Genomic DNA, 22,168 nt, shown 5'->3' on the forward strand with positions numbered 1-22,168 from the left:
TAAATAATCCTATGTCCTTATACCACCTTAAAATATCCTAAAGTGGCAGTGAATGATGAGTTGAATCAGTACTTAAACAATAATATTCTGACATCAAACTAACTGTAATTTCTGGTTTGAGAATTTTCACGTTGTTTTGGGTTTGTTTTGTTGTGTCGCTACTGAGATGATCAACAAGTCCTGACTAACTGCACTTGACTGGGTTTTGACTGCAGTCGAGTACGCCTCAGTCGTCTCATGATCAGTAAACGGCCAATATCGATCAAAACCGTAATTGATTGTTAATATATATTCTGGTCCAATTCACGGTAAGAGACAAAATGAGGTTGAAGTTCATACATATAAACACCAATACATGCAGCAAATCTTAATATATTTCGAGACAAAACGATCGACCTATGATATTTCTGGATGATAAAAGGCAATTTATTACGAAGACTAAGCGCTCAACTGCATATCTTGGCACTTCTTTCTTTCCGAGTTCATTCGTTCAAGCTTGAAACGTTCTTGAACAGAAGATATATAAGTTGCAGCCTTCATATCTACACTCTCATCTGCAGCCAACCCATAGAGGTTTTCATATTTGCTCAGGACGACCAAGTCACGGTTAATCATGTTATGATCAGGTGGTACTATGAAGGACACGGCCTTCTGTTTCGGCTGAGCAACCGCATAGTCCTGGTGCACCACGAACCCTAGAGGAGCAGTTGAAGGAGATGACTGGTTTGGCTTAATCTTGCTAGAAATATACTGCACAGTTGAGGAAGGCTTGGTTGCTGATCTATGGAATGGCATCAACTTCCCTTTAACGAATCCTCTGAGCTTCCGGTTTGCCTCCATCTTAACCTCAAGTTTAATATCGAATTCCAATGTTGAGTATTCACTTGAAGAGGTGTCTTCTATATATATACATATATATAGTACTGGCTGCAAGGCCGGCACCTTTCTTTTGCGTTCACATGGCTTGCAGATAGACATGAATTAAAACTCGTAAACGGGTTGTGGTCCACTATGCAAGCATAATAATCTTCCATAGAATATATACGGGTTAGATTAAGATATATGCTCCCAACAACTTATAATTAAACAGTTCATAGAGAAGGTTTCCTTAGAGAACTTCGTCTTAATTTGTTCTACACGATAATCAGCAAGTGTTTTGAATATACATGGCTAGGCTGCACAGTGAAATCCTCTCAAGCGGAAATATTAATTATATGATGTGATTTTCTTGTCACTGGTTCATTTTGTAAAGTTGCTAAAAACAGTAAAACTGAAAACTGAAAACAGAGAACTTGAGAAAAGAGATCAGAATTACTTCTCATAATTAACTATGTGAAGATCATAGCTAATCAAATGGATCTATTTATAAACTTGTGATTGATTAACATGACTATTCAACGCTTGACATCTAGCCAACTTAACTTATCTGCACTTAACTAACTTAACTGTCAACTAACAACTTACTAGTAGATGAAGCCCTTTGTTTGGCTTCTCGGGATTTTAGTTCCAATTCTTCTATGTGATTTTGTATATTCCAACACATTTGTTCTACGATTATATAAAATCATCTTTGTTTAGTAGCATTTGTTATGGTATATTGGACCCAAATCTGATCTGCAAGTAAACTGCAGTCAGGCATGTAAAGGTGTCGAACAGATAAGAATGAAGTCTTTTTTAACACATTGCTTTCACTCATGTCACTATGGGAGCATCTTCCTTGAATATCATGAGCAGCAGCACGCACTTTTTGGATAGAGCAAATGCGTACGTAATTAATTAGCAGATCCATCCCATTTACACTTGCATTTACAAACGAGGGGTTATCAATAACAATTCCCATGACTTGAAACATTAAGAGATGTTTGAAACTTGACTAGTTTTGACATGAGGCATTGAACACCAATATGATAAATTCTTTTCTCAAAGCTTCTCTAAAATTTTGACTGTTTCTATCTGTTTCTGACAGACAGGATTAAAAGTGATATGAAACTTGAATAGTTTCACAGGTTTTAATTTTAAACACCCATGAAACATCTTCTTTTCTCAAAAATGTTGACAGGTTCTGATCCATCTCTGAGAAGTTTTTGCTTTCTAAAAATGAATTTTGATAGAACATAACGAGGAGAGTTGCACATTAATTCTCTTCACGCTAACACAGAATGATTTCAGAGGAAACATGCAGTAGTACTGGCTGGCGCACTATTTCGTTTTCAAGCAACATTTCCGAGAATGGCATCAGAAGTATTCTCCTTACATACTATAATCTATTGGGAACAAAGTACATGGTTGTAATGTCATTTCTTTCAATCCTTGTTCTGCTTTTGATGCGTGAAGCTAGCGATATAGAATCTTTTGGTGGACCAAAGTGCGAATGCTTTGTATCTTCTAAACTTTATTTGGAGCAAAGTTTTAGCTTGTGTGAAAGGTGAAATCTTGACAACATATTACCTTGGCGTGGGGGCTGCTGTCGTGTCTCAATCGTTAAAAGAATTTCAATGGCCCCCATGTGCATGCATACCAATCTAGTGCTCCCCATGTTAGGACTGGATAATACAAAATGAAGGGGTTTTCTTTTTTGTTCTTGGACACCGGCCATCTCTAGGACTACTTTCCCATTTGGATTTATTTATATAGGTGCCGTATGATATGCAAGCTCTGTCTAGACCTTTTAAAAAAAAGGTGGAATTTATATGAAAGAATTCACTTTTTTTTAAAGTATCTTTACCCACATTAAAATTGTAATTGATACTACTCCTTTAACTAACTATTAGGTTTTGTTTGTATACAAAAACGGTTTCATATCATATTATATTATCATTATAACGTTTTTAAATTTTCACACAAAATATAATAAATAATTCAATTTTTTTAAATCTCGAAACAATAATAATATTAAAAAAATAATATTTTACTTAACTTTTAATTTTCATCTAAAATCATCTTATATCATCTCACTATCTAAACGGGAGCTTTGTTTGGTTGGTTGCGAGATCTCAATCTATCTCAAATCAATCATTAATGTGACTCAATACTTTTTTTAGTTTATATAAAAAATTTAAGTTCATTTTAATCTATTTCATATATTTACACACATATATCAAACTATTCACATATCAATTGAGATGATCTCAACATTCAAACGAAGGTTTAGATAACTGTTTCCCAGGCAGAATTTGCTTGTTGTGAGGCTTCAGGTATCCAAAATGGCTGGGTCTTTCAGGCCGCAATTACTGGTCCAAACAGGGGGGGAGCCCCCAGTCATAAAATGGTCCATGAAATTTCTATCAACTCACGTTAAATTTCTAACGTGAAGGTGTTGTCTTATCCATTCAATCAAAGAACAATTTTGGTATTATAAAATTAAAAATAAAAATAAAAATTTGATTGGTGCTTTCACCTTTTATTCTGTCTTTGTCGAAAGAAGTTTAGAGATCATCCCCACAACCTGCGTGATGTATGATGAAACACAAATTTGTTTGGTGTTTTCACCTTTTATTCTGTCTTCTTCGAAAGAAGTTTAGACTTTAGAGATCATCCCCAACAACCTGCGTGATATGATGAAACACGAAGAGGTAAAATAACAGGGTCAGGCCCCTCAAAAGATTATTATATTTTTAAGCTTTCTCGCTAGACAATAATAGCACAAAACTTTGACGCGTTCATGAGAAGTCGTGTGAAAATTATAATAACAATAAGGGTGGCTCTACAGCCTCTACTCCCACACCTGGAGGCGCTCCCGTTAGTTGATTTTGCTTTTTTATATATATATAAAACACTTTTAAATATTTTATTTTAAAATTTATAATATTATTAAAATATACTTACTTAATCATTAAATTAAAAAATAAAAAATAAAATAACTCCCAACAGGAGCTACTAGCGGGTTGACAAGCATTTTCCTAACAATAAATGTTTTGAGCATAAAAAGATTTTGTATAAGTAAATTTATGTTGTACGTTAAATTATAAATTTATTTTTATTGTAAAATAAATGTGACGTCCTGCATGAAATCATGCCAATTTGTAAGTTTACTAACAATAAAAATCCTATCAAATGTGTGTACAATTAAACATAAACGCGTGGTTCTCACGCACTCTCCACATCTGTGTGTGGTCTTCACATGCCACATCTTTCTACAGTTCTTCTTAAAGCAAGCGTCATATCACCGGACTCAACACCACGCACCACCAGACATTTTAGATCTGACTTGTGGTTGAAAAGAGACAAGTGTATTGTCGTCACAAGCCGTCACAAATTTTGAAATCTACCGAAATTAGTCTAAACTGTAATCTGTCATTTTTCGCATCTATCTTACTGATTTCCCTTTTGGTTTCCTTATAGTTAATTAAAAAAAAAAAGTTGATATCTCAGACGTTTGTTTGTAGAGGTGAAGTCCTCTCTTTCTATGAAGTGTGAGGTTAAGTCTCTGTTTAAGCAGAGAGTGTTGTCTTTTGGACATTTTTCTATAGAGAGTAACATCAATAGTGAAAGATCAGACCAGTCACAAGAGAAAATAGTATATTGGTGGAGCTCCAAATGCATTATTAATTTGGTTTATGATGTTATGTTTGATATGGGAACATCTCAGAATATATCCGGTCATGAATGTAAATTTTTTTATGAATGAATGATGATTGTTTCCCTTAAAAAAAAAAACATAAAAAGTTACAACTTGAGTTTTAAAAAAATCATAAAAGTTATAGCAGACAAATTATTTTTTTGAGTAATATACACATACAAGTTCTTTGATTAATTTATTTACAAATTCAAATAAAGTTTCTCATATATTTTTATAAATGACACTATCACATTAATTAATTCTAAAATATTTGTATGAAAATCATTAATTCGGGTCTCATTTGGTTTTACAATTTTTCTCAATTCATCTCATTTAATCATTATAATTTTTTCAAATTCTCATACAAAATAAAATAAACAATTTAACTTTTTTCAAATTTCAAAACAAAAATAATAAATATATATATATATTCTAACAATATTTTATTCAACTTTTAATTTTAATTTCAATTCTTCTTATCTCATATGCGAAAACAAACTAGGGCTTAAAATCTTGCGTTTATATGTGCATCAAGGAGACCTAAGTACTATCATTTTCTTAACCCTGTAAAAATCTTGTTCTCATAAACTTTGTTAAGAAGTATTTCACAATAATTATTTTGTCCTTCCAACTGATTGTTAGAGAGATTTAATTAACCTTCACGTCACATGCCTTGTTGGAAGCATTTCTTTATAAATTCTCAAATTTTGAAGAACTATGAGAGTTTGATTAAAAGCTTGTTTATTAACATATAAACCACACTAATTATAATGCGGAAGTCTCTCACATCAATTAAAATAAAAATTATTTGTGCATTTTTTTTATAACTATAAAGAGCACGCACGTACGGCCCACGATAAAACTCATTAAAAATCATTTAAAATAAGGCTGTCCTAAACCTTAAAACCTGATATCGCCCTCACAAAGCTTTATATAACACAACTTTCCTGTCGTCGCTACCAACATGTTTTATAAAGACGATAGTAGCCGACGTTACAAGTATAAATCGTCCCCGAACTTGTCATGTTTTGGATTTTTTAGAACCTTTGACGACAACTTTTGGGGTGTGTAAAATTATCTTAGAAGGCAATTTCCCAGGATCGTCAGGTCAATGAGTCATGTAAAGAGTAATTATAAGTATGGCCAAGAATATACAATCTCCCTTCTCTCTCTAAAACTCTCTCCCTTCTCTCTAAACTCTCCAAACAATTGAATCCGGCTTGAGGGCTTGAAGTTTCGGCTCCTCCCCCCTCCCTTCACCTCTGTCTTTTTTTCTTTCGATGTTGTGTTTTGTTTTTTATTTTATTTTTTCAAGCTGAATAAAGGAGAATTCGTCGGATCTGGGACTTTTCAGCTACCAAAAGACTACACGCGCCCCACCATGGTGTTTCCCATCCGCCGATCTACAAGACCATCAAACGCGACACCAAACGGAGTGACGCATAGCCCACACGTGCGGGTTGAAGGTTGGCGTGTGGCTCTTACGCGCCACCGCGAGAGCATTCTGCCGACACCACGTGCAGCGTTTCTGTTGTTTTTTTCAAAGTGGCATGTGTCCTGCACGCGCCACTTGAGCCCCTTCTCCTGTGTTTTTTTCAATTTGTTGGTAGATCCGGTTTTTTCCGATTCTTCTATGTATTTTGCAGTTTTTGTTGTTTATTTTTTAGGTAAAAATAATAAGGAATAGGCTATTGGACTTGGTGTTCATAGCAGCAGAGTCCCGTTCCTCCTTTGGGAGAATCGAAGAGATGGTAATTCTCCTTTTGGGGAGGATGAAGATAGTACTTCTCTTCTTTGAAAGAGGGGACGTTTAGTTTAGTTTTTACAAAACCCTCTTCTCTGTTAGGAGAGAGTTTATAGAAGTTAAGACAATATATGTCACAAAGAAATTTGTGTGTGGAGGTGCCCCAGAGCAGGTGCATTAGTTTGGCTTTAGTCCAGATTTTTTCCTGTATTAATAAGTCACAGTTATAACTTCAAATTCATTGAATGAAATGAATTCTATTTTTATAATAAAAAATAAATAAATAAGTATGGCCATATATATAATATAGCTCAAAAGAAATCTGATCACAAAGATGTATACATGACGATGTGCTGACAACAAGGGTGATGGCACTAATTAATTATTCAGCCAAATTGATATCAAAATCAGTGGGACCTTTAGGTAAAACGTTAGTCATATATCTTTCCAACGAGATGACATTATTAACATTTAAGAAAAAGGGGAACAAATGCACTTGACCGCATACATTAACGACCAATAAAATGTCAAGAAATCTCAATAATCGTACAAAAATAATAAGTTGAAGTTTTTTTATTTTATTTTTTATTTTTATAAATCTACAGCTGATCTCGGCGCCCTTCCTTTCCTATAAAAAGCAAGTCCATTGATCTACTCTTTCGGTACTACTTTTCATTTTCAACATCTTCGATCCTCTTATTGTCTCCTTCATAAAACCGCTTACATATTTCATGTTTCTGGAAATTTCATTCCTGTATACGTTTTCTTGGGTTCGTCCTGATCATCACAGGCCAATTCGAGAGCATGCATGATTATGATCTCATGCATTAATATTGCTAGACGTTTAGGGCCTGTTTTTCCCAGCAAACAGCTTCAGCTTGATGGATGCAATATAAATATATATATATATATATATATAGTTTCTTAGCATGATTAATATTGGTTGGTGCAGTTTAATTATATATATATGATGTTGGCATGGTTCAGTCAGATCAAAGCTCTCAAATATATGGTAATTGGGTCCTTCAGTCTGATTGAGCCATGCCAATATCATGTTGATCCTGATCAGTCTCTACAGATCACCAAAGCATGCATGCATGATCCAATATCTTGGAGGAGGTAAATCTCCATAATGATATTCAATATTGGATTAATGGAATTATATCACCACCTAGCTAGCTGGCTAGAACTAGAAGGCCGCTAGATCGAACCCCATCTTTAATCTGTAACAACGTTTGAAGGTACGTACGTACAAAAGTTCATGATGATCATCTGCAAAGCATATATTCTTATATATCATCATGCATGATCTTTATTGCAACGAAGTTCATGTTTGGTTTTCAAGACTTAATCTCTCTGGTGCTCGATTCATTTCATTTCATAGTTTCTTTCTGTCTTTAATTTCCATGCACAAGGCACCTATATATATATATGTACATGATTGTATGTGTAATACCTCATTATATGATCGATATGGCATGAAAATGTCCGTGATTTACACTAATTCTGTTTGCTCTCTTGATCTAATTAATTGTGACAGCACGCACACCAACATGCAAGCAATTAAACATACTCACTCGAAGATTAATTTGACACAACCCCAAGATCATTAATCAGTGTATAAAATTACTTCGAATACACAAGCAATATTACAAAATCCTTTTGATTGCTTCAACCTTCATATATATATATAAATTCTCTCATAGATCTGCACACATTCATGCAGGTTAGCTAAATTAAACCTAAGATAAACCCAAACCACGTACATGACCACCTCCATGCATGCCTTTATTTCCTTAACCTACATGCATATGCTTCATATTTTTCACACCTTGATCTATTGATAATAATCAATACATGATCACAACCCTCACCAATTTTTGACATTTAATACATTCAATTAAGCAGCTTAATTAAATTGATATGTGAAAATTAATGAGGGTAGAAGATCAAGACAGACAGACTATAATTTCGTTTGCAATTATTTTTTGCTGATTTTTTCTAATAATTTTCAGATCTCTATCATAATATTAATGCAATTAATTAAGAATATTCGTGTTTATCCTTTTATTTATTATGTGATTTTTAAAGCTCCCCTCTTCTAACAATTTGCCTCCTTGTTTTTTTCCCTTCTCATTTCGGTCAAAGAAAATCGAATTGACTGGAGTGTGGGCTGGGGCGGTTGGAAAAAGCCCAAGTAGGCGTTCGAGAAAGAGATTCCACGTTCAGGTTGGGTTATGAAACTGATGGCCCAAGCAGTAGAACCTACTTTGGAAGCCCAATACGTGCCCCTAAATCCGATCTCGTCGTCTTCTCCAAGCATATTCTCCGCCATGAATCCCCCAAAAGCCCTCGTATACGCGGATCCTCTGCAATTCTTTGCAGTCAGATAGGAAAGCAAACTCGATATAATACCTCTTTCTCTTCTTCTCGGACCTCAGAAAGGAAATCAAATGGCGTTGACTAACTTCATCCTCACAGTGGCTGGGGTTAGTGCAGCGATTCTCCTGCTGAGGAGTGACGTCAGGCAGTCGGCCGCGGTCTTCAGGCGCAACGTCAAGCACATTCGCCACTGGCTCGAAGAAGAATCTGCGTCTGCCTCCAAGTAAAAAGTCCTCTTTATATCATTTCTTTAAGATCTTAGGAAAACCGACTTTTTTTCCTTAACATATATGTTTGTTCAATATGGCGGAATGGTGAAGAAAAAGTAAATCTAAAAATGGGTGTTGGCGTGTTTTTGTGTTTGTTGGATTATTTGTTTTTTCCTTCAGAATATATATATATACCAATTTTCAGGTCTTGCATTGGGTTTGTTACTTATTGTGTATTGTATAAGAGATCCTAGGGTTGATTCAACCTGCTCGATACTGGGAAGATTGAGAAAATCGGAAGGGGGGTGGGTGTTGCGATAACTTGTTTCGTTGCCAGTGCTCTTGCTTGTGGTAGTTGTCATTAGAAATGGCTGAGGCCTGGTTAAGTTCTGGTGGCTTCTAATTTTAAGTGACAACCTTTAAATCTTTTCTGGTATTTTTCTGGAAGTGCTATAGTTTTCATTTATGGTCACGTGTTGAAAAAACTTATCATATTGGCAGCCACTTGGTGAACGCATGACTGTATAAAACACACACACACACACAATCATGATTCGTGGAAGAGAAAACAAACAGTTTTGGTATTCCGTAATGAGCAATTGGCAACATAAAGGACAGACGGATATTGAGTAAAGGTCGTTGAAGAATTGATTTTGAAATATGAGATGGAAGTTTCCTATATTAAAGAATAAATAAAATCTCAGTCCTCTTCAGCTTGTGAAATTAGTTTCTTGCTTCATCATCAACATTTTTCAATAGCACATTAGCAATAGGATTTTGAAAACGCGTACTTTCCAGCTCCAGTTGTTACTAGATACTGATGTTGGATTTCCTTTCCTCACATTTTTCTTGACTTGTGGGAAAAGTTGGGTTAGAAAATTTGCCTCTGATAATGGTTTGGACGTGCGCACACATACACTGGTCGAACCTTGGCCTTCCTAACAAGCTCTGGAACCAGATCTGACATGTCTCTTCGGGTGTTATTGTAGCAGCACTGGATGCCCATTGCTCTCATTCTTTTGCTTGTAGTTCCCAACTGGTATTTAGCTCTGGTTTAAAGAGGCATTTAACTGACTTTTATGGATCTTGCAGGGCAGCAGAGAAGGCAACTCCCAAGGAGTTGGAAACAAAGGTTCCTCCAAAAGACACTCACAAGTAGGAAATAGTACTAATGTGTCTATATGGGGGAGCTTGATGTTGTCTACAAGAGTTAATTAGTTGCTCCGTTTTTCCTTTTGTTTTAAAGTATTTGATGATTATTTAGAATAAGTCTTAATGAGATGTCCCGGTATATATGCAATTAAACTCTCATAATTTTGTTTTTTAGTAGCATGTTTTTGGTATCTTAGTAATGTGTATTTACAAAGAAGAAGATCATACTTGTTTTACAAAGTAACAAACATTTCTCCCTTGATTATAGCATTTTATGTAACAATGACGAATGGATAGGGTCAGGCAGAGCTGGACAAGGTCTGTCCAAATCATTCCGTAGGAGTTTGGCCCATCCTCATCTGATTCAAGGTCTGTCCCAACCTTTTCTGCAATGGCAAGAGCAGTGAGTCAACCATTTTATGGAGAGGGTACATTCCATTAAAATTATCTTTAATGGCACTACCGTCGCCAAATATTAAAGATGCTTTGGAATATGAATTATGCCACCAACTTCGCTATACGACTTATTTCTAGTCCCTGTTTTCTTTATTCAACTGTCGATGTTGAATTCTGCCTTTATGCGTCCTTCGGCTTTGAAATTTTCTTCAATTGGGGGTCTCTGTGCTATGGTTTGTTTGTTAAAGATGTAGGAAGATGGGTTGGTTTGGTTACACAAAATCAAACTATTTTATCTTATATAATCATTATAATTTTTCCGAACTTTTATATAAAATATAATAAACAATTAACTTTTTCAAATCTCAAAACAAGAATTATATTAAAAAATTATATTATAATAATATTTTATTAAACTTTTAATAGAATTTCTCATCTTATCTCATCTAAATTGTATAACCAAATGAGTGTTTACATGTATTTTCAAAATATATATTTGGGATTAACTTGTTTTGGGCTATGCTATCTGGTTAAAATTTTGATTGCAAATATAAATTTAAATGTTGATAGGAAATGCTACTTCAATATAACGAGATGCAAGTTGAACGAGAGTGTAGTATACAATATTTTTCTTATTTTTAATGTTTGTGTCTTTGTAATGTGGTGGATCACATGTTTCCCGTAACATCAACATAAATAGAGATGTGTGTCTCTACTACCTTCTTAAGTACGTGTCATTTGTCTCCATATGGCTTAATTTTATGAGACTATGTTGCGTGAAACAATATATTAGCATTCTAACTTCTAAGACAATGAAACTGTATATAGAGTTAAATAAACTTTACAGCTGTATAAACAACTCGAGTAATGGGTTCCAAAAATATATGTCACGCTTCTGACAGCAACTACAAAAGATAAGATAAGACCAATGTTGAGACATTTTTACGAATTAAATTAAAATTAAAATAAAAATATGGTACAGAACTCAAAGGTCGAAGTGTACTACCAAGAAAATGCAAATGGTTCCAAGAAATTAGATAGATGGAGATAAGTTTACCACACAATACAAAGAGCTCAAACAGAGAATCATATGTATCAGAGGACAAGAATCCAAGACATTGAATTCTTGGCAAGGAAATTAATGGGAAAACTCTTGATTCATTTGAGTCTATTATTCGTTCATTTTTTTCCGCTAGATAAAAACCAAACTCTTTCCGAAGCTGACTACTCCCACCAGATGGGAAGAGTTGGTGAGGCCTCACTTTCGAACAAGGCATCAAACGCCTCTTGAAACACTCCATTGCAGTAGAAATTGGTTTCATTGGAATCGGGAAGCAAGACTAGACCTGCAGCAGACTTGTCCTTTATACCATGGGAACATGAGTACTGAGACACTTCATCAAGTTGCTGTGCTGAGCTTATGGATTGACTTGGATGGCTCACGCTGGACCGCACCAAGTGGCTCAAATCCATTGCTGAAGTTTGTGTTGGATGTGATGACAGAAGATAGAGAGCATAACCCAAGTCAATGGGTTGTGTTGGTCCACCAGACAACATACTGTGGCCACCCCTTCCACTTTCTGCTGAAACAATGCTATTGGAAAGAGGCTGGTGGATGGAAGCTTCAGGGGTTGTTTGGCTGCATAGTTTAGGGCCATTTTCCTGTAAGAAAGAAAACATCTTATTTTCCTCATTGTAAATCACGGCGAAGGAATTCGGAATACTTTGTCCTTCGGTAATGCGCAATCCCCGGTAATGATTATGAACCATAGCTTGTGCTTCAGAGCTGACCGTCCCAGGCCAGGTGCCTCTCAGAGAAGTAGTTGCATATATGTGGGGATTACTGAATTGCAAGATTCTCGAGCCTGGTTTACACAGAATTTTCAGTCAATGTTCATTGATATCAAATGGGTAATTAGCAATTCCAAAGGAAGTTTGTCCTTCCAAGTTCATTTGAGGAACTAGACACTACCAATACCATAAATTCCAGGAAATTAAATTTCCTCTGCAACTACCTAGCAATACCATAATAATTGTAGCACTAGATGGACTTCCTAAAACCCATTGTAGACTGCAGACCAAATCAACCTTGACTTTCATATGTGACTCGATGAACTCATGTGGAAGTTCGTGAAAAATCTCAGCAAGTTATGACTAGTAAAGAATAAATGATGTAAACTTAATTATTTAATTTATATATTTAATCATTCAAATTTCATCCTCAGTTTCGGACCAAATACCAAGCAAATTTACAGTATTAAAAACTGCAAGAAAAACCTCTTCTTAGCAGTTAGATAAGAATCCATAACCTTTGTAACTTGACCGAAACTCCTCAGAACTCAGGTACAGGGGTTCTGGCTGAGACTTTCTTCGGCGCAAGTTGTGTCCATCAAGACGTTTCCGGCAACTTCTCTTTACATCATCAAACTCCCCCAGAGAATGGAATCTACAACAATTTTTTTTTTTTTTTTAAAGAAAGAAAGAAAGAAAGAAAACCCATATGATTGGACAGAAGTTTCTAAAAAAAAAAATCCAACACTCCGATCCAACTCTAGAATTGAAATAATATCCTTGTCTACCAATGAAATGCATGCTCTGGATATAATACCTGCTGCATTGTTGGCAGAAACGCTGCTCTTTGCCCCCAACGATTACAACTGGGGTTTTAGAATGGCGTTCGCAAACCCTGTGTCGCCGGTAATAATCCCTGCAGATACTGAGGTCTGATTTGCATCCATCCACTAAACATGAAACATTTTGAGTTCCACTCATCACCCGAGTCCGTTTCAATGGCCCTCTGTACTTTAATCCGTCTACAGATCTCTCCTCCAAACCGGATATCCCACGCAGTTTCAAGTCCACCATAATTCCTCCTCCATTATTATTATTATTATTATCCTGTCCTCCCAAGCTACCGGGACCAACAAGGCCAGCAAAGCTGCTGTTATCCTCTTTTTCCTCCAACTCAATTGAATCCCACGCAAAGTCGTTCCAGTCCCAGTCCATAGCAAGCATTAGTAAAGCTCTTTCACAGACGTTTCTTCCCCTTCAACAATCACACAAAAGTGAATACTTCAAGAAGAATCATGAAATGAAAGAACCAATGGGTTTTGATTTTCCTTTTTTTTTTTTTTTGCTTTCGGTCAAAAGGAAATTAGTAAAATTTAGTGCTTTGTAGAATCCAAAAGATCAAGAACAGTGAACCACTGTTTCTGGGAATTTTTGGTGGCAACAATGATAAAGTCAAATTGCAGACCAGCTAAAGTAATACATGAATACAAATTGGACCTTTTTTGTTTCTCTGCTTGGGGATAGATATCGGAATTGCCATATATAGAGGGAGCAGTTCTCTCAATTTAAAAAAGAAACAAAAAACAGCAAAGGAACACCAAATATCCCTCTCCAGAAGAAGGCAAGGACAAAGTCTCAACTTGATGAGGTAATAAGCTATAGGGACAGAAATCATAAGATTAAACTGTATAAAATAAAGAGCTTGAGAATTACTGGAGGAAGGCCCCATCTGGAGCAGTTTTCTAACCTATGTTGTTTTCCTGTTGGTCCCCCTTTCCAAAGCCTAGTTGGGTTATTAAATTTGGAGTTGAAAATAAACTTGTAAACAATTTAAATGCAAAAGAGAGAGGAGAAAGAAATAGCAAGATGCCAATGGCAAAGAGAGGGACAGGTAATCTTGCTTACAACTTTTTAAACTCCACATATAAAATAACAGTAAGCAAAAGAAAAGGTACAAGATAGAATGAGGGAAGGTCTACGTGGCAGCCAGTTAAAGTAGTATGATAAAAATTCTGAAAACGATATGTATAGCAAGAGAGTAACGTTACTCGTTATCTCAATTTTTATCATATTTTTATTATCTTATAATGTGACAATAAATTATTAAAAATTATTTATTATATTTTATTTATAAATTTATTATTTAATATCATATCCTGAAATAATGATAAGATGATAAGAGTTGAAATAATAAATAGATTTTTTTATAGCAAAAAATTAATTAGTTTATGGATTAGTTAATTTATGGATCAGTTTGTGACTGCAGAAGATAAAAAGAAATTAATTAGTTCACCCCAAGATCATGGTTTTGTGGCACACCCTTCCTTCAATACCCTTTTTATTCTTGATGTTTAGTTGTCAATAATAATAATAATATTTATGAAGAAAATAAATCACTACAAAAAAAAAAAATATTTATGACAAATTATTTACGACGATAATAATTATTTATGATAAAAATATACTCATTTTACAAAAAAAAATAAGTTATTTTTTATCACAAATAAGATTGAATGTTGTTACCTTAATTCCTCTAAGATAAAATATTTTCTTCTCCAATCATGTTATTTTTTTTAATTAAAGGAGACAGCATAATGATCTTTCTTTCTTATCAAAAAAGGATCAACTCCAATTATTTAGAAGTTCAATGTCACTTTACTTGCCGACTTAGCTAATTTGTCTTATTAAGCATAGATGCATGGCTTTTGCTAATTTGGTTAAGATCAAGACTTTCGACAAGATTCTCAGTGCAAAATGCTTTGATGCACATCAGACATTAATTGCTAATTAATGCTAGTAATTTGTTTCTGCCTGCCTTTATGCTTCAAGCATATTCATTTTCTTACCTCTTATCTCTTTAATTAATAGCTATATATAAGAATATTAAGGGACTTCTTAATTGACACAGCTAGCTAGCACAGATCATCAGTCTCGCATTAATATAATATGCCTTGGATGCTAGAGTTTTGACTGAAAATTAAAATTAAAGAAAATCAGCAAATGCTCGCTCACGACCGGAAAAGTTCTGGTAATTAGTTGAAGAAAACAGGGTTGCGTGCATGTGGCTTTCTTTTTCTTTCTTTTTCCACGTTATTTTGCTTAGCAAAGTGGGTTGGCTCATGAAGCTGTAGTAGTAGTACTAGAATCTTCGTGACCTCGCATCTTTGTTTTTTCTTTGCTTTTTTTCCTTCTTTTCCCTTTTAACATGTATCATTAATACGTTATGCGTGGGGCCATTATTAAAGGAAACTCAATTCTCGTGTAAGCAAGCATGACAGATTTCTAAAGCATGCATTATGCTCAAGTGAGAAGATAAATGAGATGCCTCTTTTGTCGTGAATCCACTTGCCCCAAAAAAATAAAAAAATAAAAAATTACAAGCTCGAGAAATATATATAGGAGGTAGGAAAATCTCTCAAACTGGTGCATTTTTATTTATTTATTTTTCTTTTAAATATATTTAAACATTATAAAAAATATACACATTTATTAGTAGTCACTTTTTTAATCATTAAAAAATTAAAATATAAGAGCCGTGGAATTGAGGGGACAAAATCATGAGGGACTACTTAACATGATTTTCATCTTTTAAACCATTCTGTAATAGAGTAATGCTACATACAGTCGTGAAATGCGTAAACGTCGTGCAGTCGCTTTGAAAAAGAGTGGGGTCCACTATTAAAAAATTAATTTCTTTTCAGGTGGGTCCCTTATTTATTCACTTTTTTCAAAGCGACTGCACGGCGACTGCACGCTCACGACTGCAAGTATCATTTCTCTCTATAATAATATTATGATATTATTTATCTGAATTTATAAAAATTCTTCAAACATCTTTCTCCCTTCACCCACTTCCAAAGTTGAAAACGAGGAATTGATCTCTTTCCAGGTTGTATCAAATGGCACAGCCCGATCGATGACCTAATAATCTGGTTTATTCTAACTCATGTGAAACTACCGACGTTTGTGCCTAAAGCTAATTCATGTGAAAGTTTGAAACTATCACTTGTTTCAGAAAAATTAAGTTGATCATGGAAATAGATAGATTTATGGATATATTGTTTAGGAAATACATGATCTCAACTCAGCTAATTAATCTCAAAATTTCTTTTTCAAATTTCACTCAAATATAAATACTTTTTAATTTCAATTTTTTATTTTTTTATTTTTTTATCTAATCATTACCTACTCATTATAAATTTTTCAAATTTTCAAACAAAACACAAAAAATAATTCAACTTTTCAAATTCTAAAACAAAAATAATAGTAAACAATAATTATACTCTAACAATATTTTTATTCAACTTTTTCTCTCTCATTTCTCAAACTCAATAAAATTTTTTAACTCAAACTATGTCATTACTATTCATAAATTATTTCATTACTATTTACAGATTTCTCATCTCATCTCATCTCATCTCATCATTCCCTAAGCATCTCCTATCATTAATTATTTTGTCACGTGTGGGCTACTCCCACTCAATAAGGGGCCCAATACATAAATATTTAATTAAATTGGATGGAATGTAAGGTTATGATTCAAACTCAAAACTTCTCTTATGATACTATATATGTGAAACTACCGCTTATCTCAAAAACTTAAACTGATGAAAATAGATAGATTTAATATATATATATATATATATAGGTTTATGTTTATTTTCTTAATATCTAGGTGGTAAAACATGATGATCAGCATCTCAAGGCTGAGTTAACCTACACATGAAACTGATCAGGAAAAAAATGAAGAAAAGAGAACTCTAAAAGAGTTACAAAGCCAAGAAATAGTTCAAAGTTCGAGGCAGTTGTGCCATCTCTTTTTGACATTAACCGAGGAGGGGAGGCAGGTGGCCGGTTACATATATAAATCGAATGATGATCATGTGATCATGATGAAGACAGCTTCAAAAAGGAGTGTAAAATTGCAGAGAAAATATACTTACAATCGTGAATTGTGTAACCATCGCGTAATCGTTTTGAAAAAAATGAATAAAACATGGGACTCACATGAAAAAAATTAATTTTTTAATAGTGGATCTCACTCTTTTTCAAAGCGATTACGCGGCGATTACGCACTTCACGGTTGTATGTAGAATTACTCAAAATTGCATCTGACTCAAAATATGTTCGAAGTTATCAGTTGGCTTCTCTATTGGATGGATGTGCACCCCTTCATAAGTAGTCACTACGATGCCTTCATCTTTGGTTAGGCGTTGAACTTGCTTCTTTACACAGCAATCTTGAAACGTACAACGATAGTAGCTTCTGCAAGCAAAAAGCACCTGATCATGATGTACGTGATGATCATCGCATCATGATCACGGTATATAATTACTAATAACATGACTTGGATTAATGGTTTTAATTCCAATATGGGAATAATATATTGCAGTAGTACTAGTGAGTGGTGTTATGTATATATTAACCATCATATTGTGAGTCCAATTTAGCCACCTTGTTCGTGTGTATTAAAGGATAGTTACTGGAGGCCGGAGCCTTTAACATTTTTCCATTCTGAAAATGTTTCTTAATGATTTTTAGATTAGGATCTAGCTAATCCAATCGAACTGATCATTTGAATTATATTTTGTTAAAGAGAAGTGCTAGTACGACCACAAAGAAATTTTAAAAAAATAAATCTACAAATTGATATGATTTCATATGATACGTCAGATATACTTTATATATAATAAAAACAGATTTACAATTTAACAAAATACCATATTAAATCATATCAATTTATGAATTTATTTTTATATATAAAAATTTTTCATAGTGAAAATATTTCTCTTTATGAAATTAGATCATTCCAAAGTTGTCCAGACATGCATTAAGTTACATTAATAGGATCCAGTACTCAAAGTTACATTAACAGCCACCACTTCTGTTGGGAGCTTTAATTAATTATATTATGATTTTTTTAAATTTTTTTATATGTATTTTTTAATATTTTTAAAAAAATAAAAAATATATAATATTATTAAAAAATATTTTCTTAATTATTAAGTAAAAAAAATAAAAAATTACAACCGTAACTCCAAGCAGTACGAATAAGCGGTAAGATTAGCATCTTTATATTAAAAAAAAAAAAAAAAAACCCCTCGATAGAGAAACATATATATTTTTTTCGCAGAGCATGCATCCCATCCATATATATTTGCTTATTTTCTTTTTATTTTCTTTCATATTTTCTTGTGTACGTACGTACGTTTTTAAAACCGACCGTCCGTATTCAAGATGCCTGGAAAATGTGATTCTTGGGAATTTCTTGTGAGAAAGTCATACAATTAAGTTACTAAAAGAAGAATCAAAGCTGAAAGGAAAAACTCTGGAAGAAACAGTACTACTGTACGTAGGTTGTTAATGCATCCTAATCCACTAGTGTCACCGATCGAGTTCACCCATTGAGCTGGATGCTTAATTGGATGCATGCAGCATGAACGTTTTGGCAATATATATAAAATGAGTACATCAACCCTAGATGGCCAGTCTGAAAGAAATAATTGCACTAAACTGATCATCTTCTCAACTACTTCTTTATACATAGATGGCAGAATCCTATATACTTTTGGAGGGTTCTAATTTACACAAAAATTAATCGAACAAGCATCAACATGCATGCAGGAACTTCCCATTCACAACCCAAGCTTAGAAAAGGCGACCAAAAGAAAACGTGGCAAAATTTAAACTAACCTCGGAAATTTGTTGTTCTTAACTGCCTTTTGACCATATTTTCTCCACCGATAGCCATCATCGAGTATATCAACCTGAGACCTAGTTTGAAAAGCATATCTGGGCTTCCTGATCTTCTTGATCTTACCTTGTTTTCCCTTGCTCTCTTCCCCAGCAGAGCATCCATTTGAACTAACAGGGCAGCACTGATCATCAGCTGGTTGTTTAACGTCCTCTGCCGATCTTTTTGGGAGAAGGTTTTCTGTCCCCAACCCCAAGAACGTCCCATTCGAGCTCACACCAAGATGTTTCTGAAAAACATTAGAGCTTCCCATGTTTGTTGAGATAGGAAAACTTGACTGCCGCCCAGTAGAAGAACAGGGGAAGAACATTTGGTAGTTTTCCATAGGAAGCCAGTTGAGTTTGTAAAGAATAAGATGAAGAAGGAGATCAGGAAGAATGTCCGAATAGGTTTTACACTAAAACATGCAAAAGGTGGGGGCGGCTGCCTAAGCTAGCTAGGCGGCTATGAGCATGCACAGATTCACCATGCATGTATTGAAGCAGTGCAAAATAGGAAGAAAAATCCAAACAGATAAATAGGGGCGAGCCATGTCGTGTACAACACGAAAAAAGTTATTGATCAGAAAAAGAAAGGTGGAAAATGCATGGTGGCGGCTGCATCATTCGAGTAAGACTATACAAGACTATACTTTCTTTTTCTTAATTTTCTTTTTCCTTATTTAACTATATTTTAACGTTTCTAAAATTGATCTATTTAATTCAGATAGTTAATTGAGATAAGATAAATTAAAATAAAAATATTATAAAATTTAAATATTATTTTTATTTTAAAATTTAAAATAATTAAATTATTTATTTTATTTTATTTAAAATTTTAAAATAATTATAATAATTAGACGACACTAGTTGAATTGAGATTTATTTCGTGGTGAAAGCTGTAATTTCCTTCTACCAATTTTGTAGGTACATAAGATTCAGACATGTATAACGTGCAGCTGGCTGCCTTTGGACTGATCTGAAAGTATCACAAGGTGTGCTGCTAGACCATTAGGTTTAGGTGCCTGTCGTGGATATATAGCAATATGGTACAGTTTTTGTTTTGTTTTTGGTGGCGGATGCAATGTTCTTAAATGAGATTTGTTATTCATTATTTCCATATGAATAATTCTATTTTGTCCTCACTCATGTATTTAAACTTTTTTATTGTTATTAATTAAAGAAATTATTATTAATGTATTAATAAATTTTTATATTTTTTTAAAATATAAAAAAATATAAATTAAAAAAATTAAAAAATTATATATAATGTATAATGATGAGAAAATTTTTTGCTCTTAAATATATCGCCTGCCTGCATGCCGGCTGATGCACATTTTTATTTTCATTTTTTAAAAGCTCCTCTTTTCAATGAAATCGGTTAAAACGTATTTCCTGTGCTAACCTTCCACCGATCCACACGCGCGCATATATATATATATATATATATATATATATATATATATATATATATATATACACTAGCGGTTGGGCAATGTGCGAGGCACATTTGCCCAGTTGAAAAATAACTTATTTTGTAAAATATAAATATGTTTTGGGTTAAAAAAAAAAAAACGTAATCATAAGTAAAATAAGTAGTATATAGAGAATTTTTTATGAACTCAATTTCTGCACTTAACAAGTGAAAAGAGATATGGAGAATTTTTGTGATAGTGATAGTACTTCACTGCATAAATCGAAGCAATCCAACCGAAGAAAAAAAAATGAGAAGTGGTAAAATGAAGGGTTGGATTTAAATCTTAAAAATTTTAATGTACCAGCAGCAGCCTCGTCCTTCAAAAAACAACACATGTAGATATCATATCCTTAGATATGATTTGGATCGATGTATTAATAGTAGTGACATGGTTTGTGAATAGTAATATATAAAATTATTTGGATTAAGATGTTTTATTTGATTTTAGAAAATGAGAGAAAAAAAGTTAAAATAAAAATATTATAAAAGTTAAAATATTATTGAAAAATAATTTTTTAATGTAGTTTTTGTTTTAAAATTTAAAAAATTTACATTTAAGAAAATTGTAATGATTAGATTAACAAATTAAAAAATATTTTATATTTAAATAATATTTTAAAAAATATATAAAAATTTCTGAAAACTTAAGAATCTATTAATCTCTTCCTCGAACTTAATAATTTTGTTTGGGAAGAGATAGATTGTCAATTCCCTCCTGACCCAATGATGTTGTAAATTTTTTATTTTTTTAAAAATGTTTATGATGATTAAAAAAATACATGAAAAAAAAGAAAATAAAAATAAAAAAATGAAATACATATTTATGACATATTTTCAGGTTACTTTTTTATTAGTTGTAGCAGTTCTCTTTAGTTAATTAAGAATATTATCATATTTAAATTATGTTAAAACTCTAATTATTTATATAGTTATATTTTTTTAAAAATATTTAACAAAATTTCATTATTTATTTAATGATGAAATATTAGTATTTTATAAATGGCTTGGTTATTTTGAAATTAGTAGTACTTATGTAAAATCCTGTATGTCGTAAGATTTTCTAATTGATAAAAAAAGTACATTTGTCACATCTGTCAAATTGAAGAAAAAAATAAATATAATTTCAAATATTAAAATAGTCTAATGTATAAGAATAAAATTATTATTTATTTATGTTCATAATTTATTATGAAATTTAAAATATATTAAAAATTCAAATTAATTAGATAATTTTTTTTGCTTAAAAATGTACAGTAAAATTTTATTATTTATTTAATGATAAAAAATTAGTATTTTAATTATCTATTTTATGTTAGTTTAAATCAATATTTAGTATTACTCTATAAAAGTCTAAATAACTTAAATAAAAATCTAAAAAATACTTATCACACAAATTTGATCCAATCAATTCAATTATATGTACTTACTTTTACAAATTCTAATACAATCACTAAAAATTCAAGAATTATAAATAAGAATTACATAACAATCCAACTATAAAGCAAGCATTTGATAGAAGTAATAATTTATTTTACTCTTTAGATGAATACAAAAAAAAGTCTATTTAAAGAGAAAGAAGTAATATAAATACTTGCAGAAAAAAACATGCGAAAAAAAAAAAAAAAAAAAAAAAAAAAAAAAAAAAAAAAAAAAAAAAAAAAAAAAAAAAAAAAAAAAAAAAAAAAAAAAAAAAAAAAAAAAAAAAAAAAAAAAAAAAGAAAAAAGCT

General features: G+C 32.8%; 4 protein-coding genes across 4 annotated transcripts; 1 reads left to right on the forward strand and 3 right to left on the reverse strand.

The window, feature by feature from the left end:
* Positions 1 to 260: 260 nt before the first annotated feature.
* On the reverse strand, positions 261 to 903 carry LOC108987043. Its single transcript, XM_018959883.2, has one exon. It carries the CDS (start codon positions 838 to 840, stop codon positions 439 to 441), a length of 402 nt encoding a protein of 133 aa, XP_018815428.1. The 5' UTR covers positions 841 to 903; the 3' UTR covers positions 261 to 438.
* Positions 904 to 8,607: 7,704 nt separating this feature from the next.
* LOC108987059 lies at positions 8,608 to 10,307 on the forward strand. Its single transcript, XM_018959901.2, has 2 exons — positions 8,608 to 8,907; positions 9,986 to 10,307. Exons 1-2 carry the CDS (start codon positions 8,756 to 8,758, stop codon positions 10,050 to 10,052), a joined length of 219 nt encoding a protein of 72 aa, XP_018815446.1. The 5' UTR covers positions 8,608 to 8,755; the 3' UTR covers positions 10,053 to 10,307.
* A 1,098-nt stretch (positions 10,308 to 11,405) lies between these two features.
* Positions 11,406 to 13,786, reverse strand: LOC108987035 (teosinte glume architecture 1-like). The gene is made up of 4 exons (XM_018959875.2): positions 13,730 to 13,786; positions 13,050 to 13,487; positions 12,751 to 12,887; positions 11,406 to 12,306 (listed from the first exon to the last, which is right to left on the reverse strand). The coding sequence occupies exons 2-4, from the start codon at positions 13,454 to 13,456 to the stop codon at positions 11,666 to 11,668; spliced, it is 1,185 nt and encodes a 394-aa protein (XP_018815420.1). The 5' UTR covers positions 13,457 to 13,487; positions 13,730 to 13,786; the 3' UTR covers positions 11,406 to 11,665.
* A 3,097-nt stretch (positions 13,787 to 16,883) lies between these two features.
* LOC108987036 (probable WRKY transcription factor 75) lies at positions 16,884 to 19,466 on the reverse strand. Its single transcript, XM_018959876.2, has 3 exons — positions 18,926 to 19,466; positions 17,337 to 17,497; positions 16,884 to 17,153 (listed from the first exon to the last, which is right to left on the reverse strand). Exons 1-3 carry the CDS (start codon positions 19,309 to 19,311, stop codon positions 17,137 to 17,139), a joined length of 564 nt encoding a protein of 187 aa, XP_018815421.1. The 5' UTR covers positions 19,312 to 19,466; the 3' UTR covers positions 16,884 to 17,136.
* Between the last annotated feature and the right edge of the window lie 2,702 nt (positions 19,467 to 22,168).

Source organism: Juglans regia, chromosome 10 (genome assembly GCF_001411555.2).
Source record: "Juglans regia cultivar Chandler chromosome 10, Walnut 2.0, whole genome shotgun sequence".
NCBI lineage: Eukaryota > Viridiplantae > Streptophyta > Magnoliopsida > Fagales > Juglandaceae > Juglans > Juglans regia.

Excerpts from the sequence above, each read along its gene's own strand:
- LOC108987043 (XM_018959883.2), bottom strand. The coding sequence starts at position 840 with ATGGAGGCAAACCGGAAGCTCAGAGGATTCGTTAAAGGGAAGTTGATG.
- LOC108987059 (XM_018959901.2), top strand. The coding sequence starts at position 8,756 with ATGGCGTTGACTAACTTCATCCTCACAGTGGCTGGGGTTAGTGCAGCG. Across the intron at positions 8,908-9,985 it reads GAATCTGCGTCTGCCTCCAA|GGCAGCAGAGAAGGCAACTC; the intron begins GTAAAAAGTCCT and ends TGGATCTTGCAG.
- LOC108987035 (XM_018959875.2), bottom strand. The coding sequence starts at position 13,456 with ATGCTTGCTATGGACTGGGACTGGAACGACTTTGCGTGGGATTCAATT. Across the intron at positions 12,888-13,049 it reads TTCTGCCAACAATGCAGCAG|ATTCCATTCTCTGGGGGAGT; the intron begins GTATTATATCCA and ends AAATTGTTGTAG. Across the intron at positions 12,307-12,750 it reads GTTTCGGTCAAGTTACAAAG|GCTCGAGAATCTTGCAATTC; the intron begins GTTATGGATTCT and ends TGTGTAAACCAG.
- LOC108987036 (XM_018959876.2), bottom strand. The coding sequence starts at position 19,311 with ATGGAAAACTACCAAATGTTCTTCCCCTGTTCTTCTACTGGGCGGCAG. Across the intron at positions 17,498-18,925 it reads AAGAACAACAAATTTCCGAG|AAGCTACTATCGTTGTACGT; the intron begins GTTAGTTTAAAT and ends TTTTGCTTGCAG.